This window comes from Hydra vulgaris, chromosome 15 (genome assembly GCF_038396675.1).
Source record: "Hydra vulgaris chromosome 15, alternate assembly HydraT2T_AEP".
Classification (NCBI taxonomy): domain Eukaryota; kingdom Metazoa; phylum Cnidaria; class Hydrozoa; order Anthoathecata; family Hydridae; genus Hydra; species Hydra vulgaris.
Genome location: NC_088934.1, coordinates 53,742,501 through 53,755,723, shown reverse-complemented (window position 1 = coordinate 53,755,723; position 13,223 = coordinate 53,742,501). Strand labels below are relative to the sequence as shown.

Genomic DNA, 13,223 nt, shown 5'->3' with positions numbered 1-13,223 from the left:
TAGTTACAAACCTAAACCAAAAATATGAACATTAAAGCCTGTTTTAAATAAAATTTAACATTTGTTATGTTATGAAATGTTGCTTTTATAAATTATAAGCAGAATTCTTGTTAATTTATTTGGTTTTAACTGTTTTTTATTATACTTACTTTTTTAATTTATTTATTTTTCAACAAATAAAAATTAATTGAAGAATTAAAGAGTAATTAATGCTAAAAGTTATATGTGTGTGAATGTGTGATTGAGGATGTCATCCTGTCTCCATCAATGATGACAACTCCTAGATGAAATCCAGTGTATTCTCTGTTACAAATGTGTGATCGAGGATGTCATCCTGAGTGTCTATAAATGACTACTATAAGATGACATCCCTAGTTACAAATTTTGTGACTGAGGGATTTCATCGACACCCAATATAATACTACAATGAAATCTGTAGTATTATATTGGGTGTGGATGAAATGAAGTCAAAAATTATTTAACACATTGCATGCCAGACACGTACTAAATTGTTTTCTGATGACTGATGCTTGAATGCGGGACACATGTTACTACATTTTCTGAAGGATATTACTTGAATGCTTGTCCCATACTAGTACAGAATGGTGAAATAACATGGGTTTTTTTTTCTGTACTTCTGTGTTTCATCCATATTTTATTGTTTGAAAATTCAAAGTTAAAATCAACCTTATATTTATCTTTACAAAGCCATTGCAAAATATACCCGGAAGTAATGTGTTAACATAGCGTATTTAATTATTATATAATAAATCTAGAAAAAAGTCAAAAGAAACTTTTAAAATTGCGAACTTGAAAGGTCTGAAAGAAGAATGTTACTACTTAATATTATAAATATGCTAATATAATAATCATTTTTAGTAAATTCATTCAAAGCATTACTTAATCAATGGCAAATAAATCATTACAAGACTGTTGAAGTGTGTCTTGAAAAACACTTACTGTTAACAATGGCTGCAATATAAAAAATACTGAAAACTAAAATAATAATATAATTTACAATATCAAAAAAAAGTTTAAAAAATTTAACCCTATTTGGTGTTTTCATATGCAACTGTAACACCCATCTTAATACTGCAATTCTTGTGTTTATTTGTTTATGAGATATTTGTCGTGTAAGCACTTCTACAAGACGACCCAAGTCAAGCTGTCCAACTCTCTTTGAAGATTGTTCTGTTTCAGTAACATCAATATCATCTTCAGTAGTAATTAACCGCATTAAACCTACAATTATAATAACAACAAATTAAAATTATAAATAGTACCCAAAATTACAATAAAAACAAAAAAAAATTTATTATAATAATAATTACACTATATTATATTAAATTACATATATGTGTGTGTATAAATATAGTGATCAACCGAAACCGAAATTTGAGCCGAAACCGAAAGTACCGAAATTTCGGTTCAGTGAAGCCATACCCAAAACCGAAATTTCGGTTTCGGCTACGGCTTCACTGAACCGAAAATTTTCGAAATTTGAAAAAGAAAGTTTAAAATCCCTGAACCTTTTATGATCACCGAATTAAAGCAAAAAAAACTATTTTACATATATCTAAGCAATCACCATGAAACATAGTTTGATAAAAACTATAATTTCAATAATTAAAGGTAATAATTGAAGTATTTTCTCTGCGGAATACTTTTTTTTTTCATGTTTTCTGGCAAAAGTCTGTTTCTTTCATTTGAAAGAATGTCTCCAGCAGTTAAAAACAACCTTTTTACTTCGGTAGATGTTGGTCGAGGTCGTAGGAATCTCTTTGCTACTTTTGCAAAACCAAACTTTGCTTTTAATGTTGTTTTCTAATATAAATCTATGAAACTTCAGACCTTCTTTGGAGTTTGAATCAATTTTTGAGATTTTGTCAACCCAACCAGGCATTGCAAATTGCAACATTTCAGCCCTCTGTTGTTTTGTTCTGGTGTCAAATAAAGGTATTGTTCTTTTTTTAACTGTAATAAGCTCAACTTGATCTGATGTTGGTATATTTTCAGGATTGCCGGTAGTTGTGAGTATTGCTTTTTCAGTTAGGAGATTTTTTAGAGTAAATGACTTCTTAAATGTGATGAAAGTCCGCTAAGTGATTGAAGTTTTAGATTGTGCGATCCACGAGATACTTTCAAATTGCAGATATTGCAAGTTCCGTGTTTGAAATCACTACCTGTCACGGTAAAATGATTCTATAAACCAGTTTTTTATCGATTATTTTCCATTGTAAAATTTAGCACTGAGAAACTATTGATGAAACTATTGGTTTGGGTTGCTTTACTTAAATGTTAATTCATTTTAAGAATGATTTTAAGAATAGTAATTTAAAACTATTATGTAACGTGATTTCAATTAAAATTTCTACAATTGTTATAATTAAAAATTGATTTACTAACAAACGAATATAATTAGGAAACCGCCATGATTTCCCTCTAAATTAAAACTTAAAAAAAAATCTTATAAAAGTTTCGGCTCATTTCGGTTGCGGTTTGAACCGAAATTTCGGCCGAAACAGGAAAAGTAAAAAAATTATTGAAGCAGAAATTCCGGTTTCGGCCGAAATATTGGCCGAAGCTGAAAGTTTCCGTTCACTATATAAATATATATATATATATATATACACACACTCACACACTAGAGTTATAACTTTATAATTTTTTGTAAAATAATTAATTTCCTGTGCCATAAATTGATTAACTTTTGCTCCAAAGTAATGAAAATGAGTTTTATTCTGATTAATTTTCAAAAAAGATCACAAACAACACAACATTTGGTATATAAGTAGTATTTGCAGGCAGTAGCATTATGACTCTGAAGCCTAGAATTTTCTTAAACTTTATGAAACTTTCTAGAATTTTCTGGAATGTTCTGGATATTTTTCGAAATCTCTGAAACTATAAGATAAGTGTTTCTACTACTAAAAGAAACAAGACAATCTGAATGAAAAATTTTGAATGATTTTATGAGTCTGAGAGATTTTATGAGAATATGAAACCATATATTAAATCTGTTGCAAAATTAGCATCTGCTGAGGTTGCATCTCTTTATTGAGCTCTACATTTTCTTACTTCAGATTCTATTCTTTATCTCTATAAATCTCAAAACCGGCCTTGTATGGAATACCGTTGCCATATCTGGGGCGGATCTGCTAATGATGCCCTTTCTCTTATAGACAAGGTGCAAAAATGCATTGTAAACATAGTTGGACCTGCTCCTGCAGCCAACCTCCAACCATTATCACATCGTCATTATGTTGCTTCTCTTTCTCTTTTCTACAAATACTATAATGGGCACTGCTCTAAAGAGCTAGCGTCTCCTGTGCCATCTACTAAAATTCATTATCGTGTTACTCGTCATTCAATTAAGTCTCATGCTTTTTCTGTGACTGTTTCTAGGTGCTCCAAAAACGCCTATTTATCTAGTTTTTGTCCTCAAACATCAGCTCTTTGAAATTCACTTCCTTCATCTTGCTTTCCACATTCATATAATTTGCAATCCTTTAAGTCGTCCGTCAATCATTATCTTGCTCTACAATCTTCATTTTTTCTCTTCCAGTAACTTCCAACTTTAATTTGTGGTTGCTTGCAGCCTTGTTGGAAGCAAAAATGTTTAAAAAAAAAAAAAAAAGAGTCACATTGGAAGAAAAGAACTGTTCCACTAGAAGAACAACCACTGGAAGATAACAGCATGATACCACTCAAAATCAATATTGTTAGTCGCTATCTGTACCTAGGATAATCCATCAAACGAAGACAAGGATAATCCATCAAACGGAGACAAGAATAATCCATCAAAGGGAGACGCATAAAGCAAATTGAAAAAGAACAGGTTTATGGCAAAAATTTTCCACATTTATGAATTCAAAACTGATCATGTGCAGGTCTTGGTTAAGAAAATGTGTTAAGAAAGCGTTAAGCAACTCGCATTTTATGTACAAAATGGTGATTTGCATACGTTCAGCAGTTTTATGTTAAGCAAAAACTTTTTTATTTTGGAATATTTACACTATCTTTTAATATCATGTTACAATATCAAATGTTACACCAATTTTTAAAAAAGACATTTGGTTTCAAACTACAGACCAGTCTCCTTAACATTAATTCCTGGAAAAGTGATAGAAGCAATTATTCAGGAGATTATTATGCATCAATATGATCGTTGTGTTGTGAAAAGAAACATTACAGCCAGAGTTGATGTTATTCAAAATGTGATAACATGAAAATTATGGTTTTCATTTGTAGCTTTTGCTAATCTTGGATTTTGAAAATAATGTAAAATAATTTTTTTTATTGAAAATAATTTTTTATTAATGTACTATGTACATAAACAACTTTGGGTTCTGCACAGGAATGCTGATACCATTCCTTCACAAGTCTTTTTTTTTTTTAAAAGCTTGTTCAGAAAATATCTAACTATTTTTGTGACGTTTATTCAGAAAATAATGAGTAAGGCAAAAAACTTTGCTTAACTAGGACTTTTATTTTGAATTGTATATAAGAGCAAATAATAACAACAACAAAAAATTCCGAACTTGAACGCTTGAAAATAAAATACCTTTGTGTCAAATATTACTAAAATTAAACATAACATTTTCACTAATATTTGACTAACTATATTAACAATTTAAAAATATCAAAAAAAAATTCAAAACTTAGAATGTTTAAAAGGTAAATATCTTTTGCATCTAATAAAATTTAACAAACTAAAGGTTTTAACTGTTTAACTGACATCTTAGATTTGGTTAATTTTTGAAAAAATTTTATTTATTAAAAATGTTAAAGGTTGCAAACAAGTAGAACTATAACAGCAGAATACATAATACTAATTGAACTCAATAAGAGAATCAATATTGTATCTATATCAAAAATCTATTTTTTTTTTCTTTTTTTTCTTCAGGTAAAGATATAATACCATTTTTCTGCAGCAATTTGCCTGATATCTGTAATTGAAAAATACAAATAAAAAACGTAGAATTTTCTGGCTAGAGCATTTTTTCTTGATTTTTCCTATAATTATATCCATGTATCATCTGTATCTATATCAAAAGAAATATGGCATTAAAAAGCAAACATGGCCTGGATGGTCAAAAGAAGAAAAACTTCAGTGAAAAGAGTGAGGATGCGTATCTCCCTAAATAAGGATTTGAATGAAGCATGTTATAAATGCTTTTAAACACACAACACCAAAATATACATGTCATTTTGTGTTGAAAATCTTTTAAAATATTTAAATCTTTATACTCAAAAGTTACTTAGAAATTACAAAAAGATGAAGTGAAGTGTAATATTGAGGTTAGTGAGAGATGTAATTTATATAACTGCGTTTATTATTTTTTCATAAATAAATTGTCAAAAAATATTTTTGTTGTTGACTAAGTAATAACTATTAGAGGAAAAAGTTCAAAAAAGTTTGAAAATTTTTTTGACTTTATTTTGTTAGATCTGGAAATTTAGTAGCAGCAGAAATTATTATCAACATTTAATTAATTATTAAGATTCCTTAAAAAACTCTCATTCCTCGAAACATTCCTCAAAAAGCTCTCAGAGACTGGCTGCCAAGAAAAGATAGGTAATCAAAACACAAATTAGTTTAAAAGTGCAAATTTCCTAAAACAGAAGAAGCAGATTGAAACTTAAAATATTACTTTTTCAAGAAAAAGGATTCGGTTGAATAACAGAACAACTTTGTTCTGAAAAAAAAATTGTCACATCGTTTCAAGAATAAAATTGTCAGAACTTTTTTTACTTGATTTTAATTTAAATTTGAATCATAAAATATTAATCAAAATCAATTTTGTTCAAAAATCTATATTAAATAATCAAAATAAAACTAATCTGTTAATAAAACAAATTAATAAATAAATTAATAAATAAAAATTTCTGGCTAAGATTTCTCCGAAAGCATCCTGATATTGTTCCACGGAAATGTGAAAGTTTGAGTTATGGAAGGCTAATGCAATTAAAAACACCAAAAAAAGCATTACTAAAATCTAACTTTTATTTCAGTTATTTGGGTATTATTGTAATAGAGAACATCAAAAAGTTCAACATCTGCTTTGTCTTCTATGAAGCATTGCAGTCATGAACTTCAACCTCTCAACAAACTGTTTAAAAACTTAATGGAATGCTGTCATTTACGATTTCCAACGAAACTTTCATGAAAAATCACTGACAAAATAAAATTGTATGAGCATGGCTGCATACCACTCCAAAAGTAAATGCCATATCAGGATTCAGATTTTCAGAAATCTATCCCTTCAATGCTAATATTATCCCACAAGTAGCTTTTGTTCCCAGTGAAATTTGACATTGTCCAAACATTAAAAACCCCTGGTGTTTACAATACTAGTACTTTAAAATCTGGATTTTCAAAGTATCCATAAAATAATTAAAATAATTAGAAAAGTAACAACTAGAAAACTTGTTGTTTTAGTTGTAAATAAAATGAATGAAATTTTTGGTTATTTATGTTTACTGGCCAGTAAACATAAACAACCAAAAATGGCTGGTAAGCATAAGCATAAAAAAACTAAAAAATCATTAACAAAAAAAACAAAAAAAGAAGTATGAGTGATGAATGCATACACAATCACAACTGCATTATTGTTGTAACATTGATGTTTTGTATTATTAACACTAAAATCATTATTAATTTAATATAAATAATTTTAACAAAAAAATATAACACTTAATACATATTTTGATCCTCTACTACTAATTGTTTAACCGTACTAGTAGAAAATTATGTTTATTACGTCTACTGTGTGTTAGATGGATGCAGTGTGGCAAAAGGCATTGCCATAAATGCAATAATATAAAAACTAATATATAAATTAATATTAACTATTATATATTAATATAAAGATTCTAAAAAATCTTTTCCTGTAATTTTCTTAGTAATGACTTGAGTGAAAAAACTCACTACCTTGATTGACATGCTTTGCAACTTCTTTTATGTGTTGTTTGTTTGCATCAAAAGATACACAAGGTAAAATAGAAGACAAGATTAATGCACAAAATGGTAGCATAGTACGCCCAGAAAGTGCAACAAATTCTTTCAGCCAGGTAATTGCAGTGTACTGTATTACTTCATCTTAAAATAAGTAAATTTTTTCTATCAGAATTTGCTTTTAAACAAATTCTGATAGAAAAAAAACTTCATTCTTTATCATAAATGATAAATTTGGATTAAAAAGGTATCAAAAATTAACTCACCTTCTGATTGTGAATGATGAACTAAGTTATTAACCATTGCTGCAAAGTTAACATTTGAATGGTTTTTTTTTATGTCTTTTAGAAATTCTCCAAGTATAAACTCACACCTAAATAGTTATTTTGAATATTTAAACCATTTATTTAAATCATATAAATTTTTCTTCTTATGGCAACTAAATAACAGGTGATGCAGAAGTTATTGGACAAATCTGCATTTAATTATTTGAGCATAAATTTAAAAAAATCTGAATTTAATTATTTGAGCATAATAATTTGTTTTTGTGGATTTATGCATAGGCATAAACGTTCTATAAAATATAAACTTTAATATTTGAAACACAATTATTTAAAATGAGGTTAAATGCAGCTGAACGAGAATCTTTTCGAAAGCAACTTGTTTTTTGTAAATAAATTTAATATAAAAAAAAAGAAATCGTAAATGATTTTGAAAAGGAATGAATTACTCGAAGTACAATATATGAGAACCTAAAAAGACTTGAAAATGTTCAATTCTTTTATGACAGAAAGCATCCTGGTTGTCCAACATCCTGGACTAGAGAAAAGAAAGCCAAATTAATAAGAGTTGTCAACAATCGAAAAGGGGTCAGTCAGAGAAAAGTAGGTTTTAAACTCGGTGTAAATCAATGGACAATTGGTTGTCAGTTAAAAAGAAATGAATATTAAATATAGAAAACGTGAAAATACACGATTGAAAAACAATTATAGGCAAAGAAAAGAAGCAGGAAACTAGTTACCAACTCTATAACACAAAATCGCTTCTGGTCATTGATGCAAAAAATGGTCATTTGATGCAAAATGGTCATTCTGGTCATTTGGTCATTTTGTTTTGCAGGGGATAACATGCCTGGAAATTCTTGATACTACACAAACAGAAAAACATGCCCAGAAAGTGTTTGTTTTATAGGAAAAGAGAAATTTCTAAAAAAATTTATAATGTGGATAACCATATCTGAGCGTGGTATGTCCGAGCCATTGTTTTACACTTCCAAGGCTGTAGCAAATTAATTCAATGATTTATATTGATAAATGTTTAGAAAAACAACTTCTTCCATTCATTCACAAATATCATGGAGACTTTAACTATTCATTTTGGCCAGATTTAGCAAGTTTTTATTATTCTAAAGATTCTCTAAATTGGATGGACAATATGTCTATTATGTTGATAAAGAATCCAATCCCCCAATTGAGCCTTAAACATAACTAATTGAAAACATTTGGCCATTTTACCAATCACAGAAGGTTTACCAATCACAGAAGGTTTACCAATCACAGAAGGTTTACAAGAGATATCGGCAAGTTTCAACAGAGCAAGTTTTGATTGATTGAATTAAAGTAAAACTACAAGAAATTGATTTAAATTTTTTACAGTATATATAATATATATACTGTAAAAATTATATACACATTACAGTATATATAATAGCTTATGAAAGGTGTCAGAGCAAAATTGAGATCAATTGCAGATGGTGGTATTTTTTCATTTAAAAAATAACTTATTTTTATTAAATTATTTTATTTTTATTTAAAAATTTTATTTTTATTTAAAAAAATATAATCGTTTTTTTTTTCATTTAAAAATAAGTTATTAACGTTTTTATTTTGTCCGATAACTTATGCATCACCTGTTATGTGATTATTTTCTTTAAACTCAAACATGACATTCAAAGAAAAAAAAATCAGTATAATTAACAATAAGATAACTGAAGAATATGGTTTTGGTTATTACTATTATTTTAGACTTTTAAATGTATTTGCTATACTTTAATTAAAGCAATTTATACATATTTACACATAACCTATGTGAGATATCTTGATTTCACTATTCAAATAGTTCCTTTTTTTTCACCTTTAACGCAAAAAAAATATAAATGAGTTTAATTTTCATGACAGCATTAATCAATAACTATTTTTCCTCTAAAATCATTTTTTTTAAACCTTTTTTGTAAAGCAATAATTATAAGGACTTATATTAAGCAAACATTGAAATAAAAAAAAATAAAGTAAAATTAAAAACTAGTTTGTAAATAAAAACTATAATTTCCATAAAAATATTATTAAACCATCTTTTTGTGTTCTGCTTTGTCAAACTGAGCCAACTAACAATTGCATTGGAACTTAAAATTCAATACAACATAAAAAGAATCAAAATTTCGTCACTCCTACAGACCACAAGGTGAGCTTGAAAAATGCAGACTCTTCTATATAACTGTGCACATAAACTTTTAATCTTGCAGATAAGTGTTATATAATAGTTTATATTTAAATGTTAAAGAAATCTTCTAAAAACTTAAAACAGAATAAAAAATAATAATCTTACATCTTTCGAATCTCACCACTTTTGTCTCTAAATATATTAAATAACCCATCTAAAAACTCAGGAAGATGCACAAGCAAATCAAGCTCAGGGACAGCATCCAATGCTGAAAGCTAAGATAAAAATATTTAAAAACATTTTTTATTTTGACAAGCAACATTCTCTCATTAATACTTAGAAGTTAAAAAAAACTTATATAAGCAAGTTGAATTTATTTGCATATACATTTTTGATCCCCTATATAAGCATAGAGTTACCAAGGTAACATCATTTCCACATAGTTACCAATATTTTTGCTATTCAATAAAATTCTAAAAACCCTGGAAGTTGTATGTTTACTCTGTTTTCATAATAATAGTTTTATGTTTACTCTGTTTTCATAACAATAGTTTTATGTTTACTCTGTTTTCACAATAAACTATAAAAACTTCAAATATAAGATAGACATTAATGTACATGGTTCTGTTAAGCTTAAAAATTAGAAATAAGGAGGTTACTTATATTCTGTAACTTTTATTTATTTTGCATTATTATTTTTAATTTCAATTTATTTTTTATTTTTATTTTTCATTTTAATTTATTATTTAAATAGCACTTTAGATTTAAACTGATTAAAACAAAAGTTACAAAAAAGCTTTCTAAAAAACCAAACAACAAAATTTCTTTTTTTAAATTTTAAGTTAAAATCAAATCAAAACATCTCAAAAATTTGAAAATTGTAGAAAACGATAAAAAAGGCGTTTTTTTAAAAAAAAAAATTATAAAAAATTTTCTATCCTTGGGCAGATACATTATATCTATCCCTTCCCTATTTACATTGTCAATTCACTTACCCAAGAAACAAGAAATTGCTTTGCATGAGGATTTGTTGTATATATTCGCTCTCTTAACATAGGAATAAATGAGACTAAGTCAAAGTTCGAGCTTTCTGTCACAACATCCTAAACAAAAAAGATCAGACATGTTTTTAAAACTGCTTATAACATATGTACTTTAGGCTTATTTACATATATCTTTATTATGTCTTATGTCTTTATTTTGTGCATAAATACATGCATACATACATATATATACATATATATATATATATATATATATATATATATAGATATATATATAGATATATATATAGATATATATATATATATATATATATATATATATATATATATATATATATATATATAATATATATATATATATATATATATAGATATATATATATATATATATATATACATATATATATGTTAGGGATGCACCGATGCATTGAATATTTAGCCAATGCATCAGCATTGGTCTTGGTAACCTTCGGCTGATATCAATCGAGAAATGTGAATAAACAAAAAAATTTTCCGCCAGATGTTCCTTCTCTTGATATTTTTATTTCAGTACAACCGTGATATATATATATATATATATATATATATATATATATATATATATATATATATATATATATATATATCTACAACTCTTAACTGGTTGTCAGAAAGTTTTTCCGTATTTTGTTGACAAAAAGTAAAAATTAAAATGCAAGACCGGAATTTTCTTTTTTTATTAATTGATAGTCTGCCTGTTCCATCCAAACTCTCAGTCGATGTAGCAGCACTCCCTTGCGAGTCAGGCTAAAAGATAGTAGATATAGCAGCACTCCGTTGTGAGTCAGGCTATTTGTCAGTCAATATAGCAGCTCTCCATTGCGAGTCAGGCTATTTGTCAGTCAATGTAGCACCACTTTGTTGCAAGTCAGGCTATAAGATAGCCAAAGTAGCCACACTCCACGCATGATTTCCAGTAAAAAAAATAAAAATAAAAACATTTTATTAAAAAAAATAAAAATAAAAACATTGTTTATATTGTTAAAAACATTCAAAATGTTTTTAAAAACATTCAGAATGTTTTTAAAAACATTCTGGTAAATTAAATTTGCGCTTTTGCGGTTTTTTAAAAAAATGATTAATTTGTAATTAAATTAACGGTTTTTACTTTCTGACATCACACAAATGTTGGACGAAAGTCAAAAGTAATTAAAAGTGATGAATTTGTTGGCATAAGAATCATTTTTTTCCTTCCGTACTACCAAATGCTACAAACTGCAGAACTATATATATGTGTGTGTGTGTGTGTGTATATATACATATACATATATATATATATATATATATATATATATATATATATATATATATATATATATATATATATATATATATATATATATATATATATATATATATATATACAGATATATATATATATATATATATATATATATATATATATGTATATATATATATATATATATATATATATATATATATATATATATATATATATATATATATATATATATATATATATATATATATATATATATATATAATATAGGCCTCGGCAGGAGTAAACAAGTGCAAGAGTGGAAAAAAGCTCTCCTAAAACAAATATGCCGAACCATTCTAGCTGTTCTTCTAAAAAGCTTTTTAAAAGAGCTATCAGTTTTAGCGCAAGCTATCTATTTATTAATTAAATAAATTACTAATTAAATACAAAACTTTGATTTTATATTATTATTAACATTAATGCTACAAGAATGTATACATAACAAGTGTCATTTATAGGGCCGTAAAAAAACTTCTTAAGCATTTTCTTTAGGTTTTTACCTTAGCTATCCATTTATTTATTAATAATTTTGCTTATTTGATAACAAATTTGACAAAAAGCTATAAAGATTTTTACTGCTTATAAAAAAATATTTTCTAATTTCTCACTATAATGAAATGCAGGAAGTTTAAGAATTATTACAATAAGTAAAAGGTTGCAAATTAAAAGTGCTTTTATAATTATGATATTTTACCAGAACATTTAATTGTGAATAATATTTTTTCACTTTGCTTCAATTAAGAAAAATTTATATAATTCATTATAATTAATATATAAAATATATAATTTATTTACATAATAAGTTATTACCCAATAAGTTAGCGCATAGTAATTTTATATTATATATCAAATACTTTAGTGCATAATAATTTTATATTATATATACATAAGTTTGTGCAAATCAAAAAAAAAAACAGTTATAACATTCAAAAAGAATATTTTACTTTTTCGTATGTATTTCTAAAAATATTTAATATATTTTATTATAAAGTGAATTTTAAATAATAGATTTAATAGGAAGACATGGCAATGACTAAGAAATAGATTTATTACAGATTATTACCAATTTATTTTTTCACACTGGTATTTTCATAAAAAACTGATTATTTTATTTTTTGATATTACATTTAAAAAACCAACCAGTTAGTCCAATCTAATTAAAAACATTTGCAATCTCAATTGTCTCTCTTTAGTAATTTTTTTTTTTTTTTTGCAACAACTGTGTTTTTAAAAAAGCTTTGCAGTTTGTTATGCATTATTGATTTATTTTTAAAATCTTTCTTCTTAGTTACTACCTTACGAACTTGAACATATTGTCATTATTGTTATAGTGATATTACGTGGTATATTACGTGGTATATTACGTGGTATATTACGTGGTATATTACGTGGTATATAACACCAAGGTTTTTAGGGAAAAAATCTCTCTGCACTGTTTATCTGCCTTTGAAAAGAAAAGTTTCTTATTTTTTACTAATTCTACTATAACTCTGTATTACAA

At 26.4% G+C, this 13,223-nt stretch overlaps 1 protein-coding gene across 1 annotated transcript in view; it reads right to left on the bottom strand.

The window, feature by feature from the left end:
- Positions 1-13,223, bottom strand: part of LOC100212842 (protein VAC14 homolog) — a 67,123-nt gene that overhangs the window by 31,411 nt on the left and 22,489 nt on the right. Inside the window, exons 5-9 of the mRNA XM_065820007.1 lie at positions 10,393-10,500; positions 9,563-9,672; positions 7,225-7,331; positions 6,935-7,102; positions 1,049-1,242 (exon numbers count right to left, since the gene is read on the bottom strand). Coding sequence (XP_065676079.1) covers positions 1,049-1,242; positions 6,935-7,102; positions 7,225-7,331; positions 9,563-9,672; positions 10,393-10,500 — 687 coding nt within the window. The remainder of the gene's footprint in view (positions 1-1,048; positions 1,243-6,934; positions 7,103-7,224; positions 7,332-9,562; positions 9,673-10,392; positions 10,501-13,223) is intronic.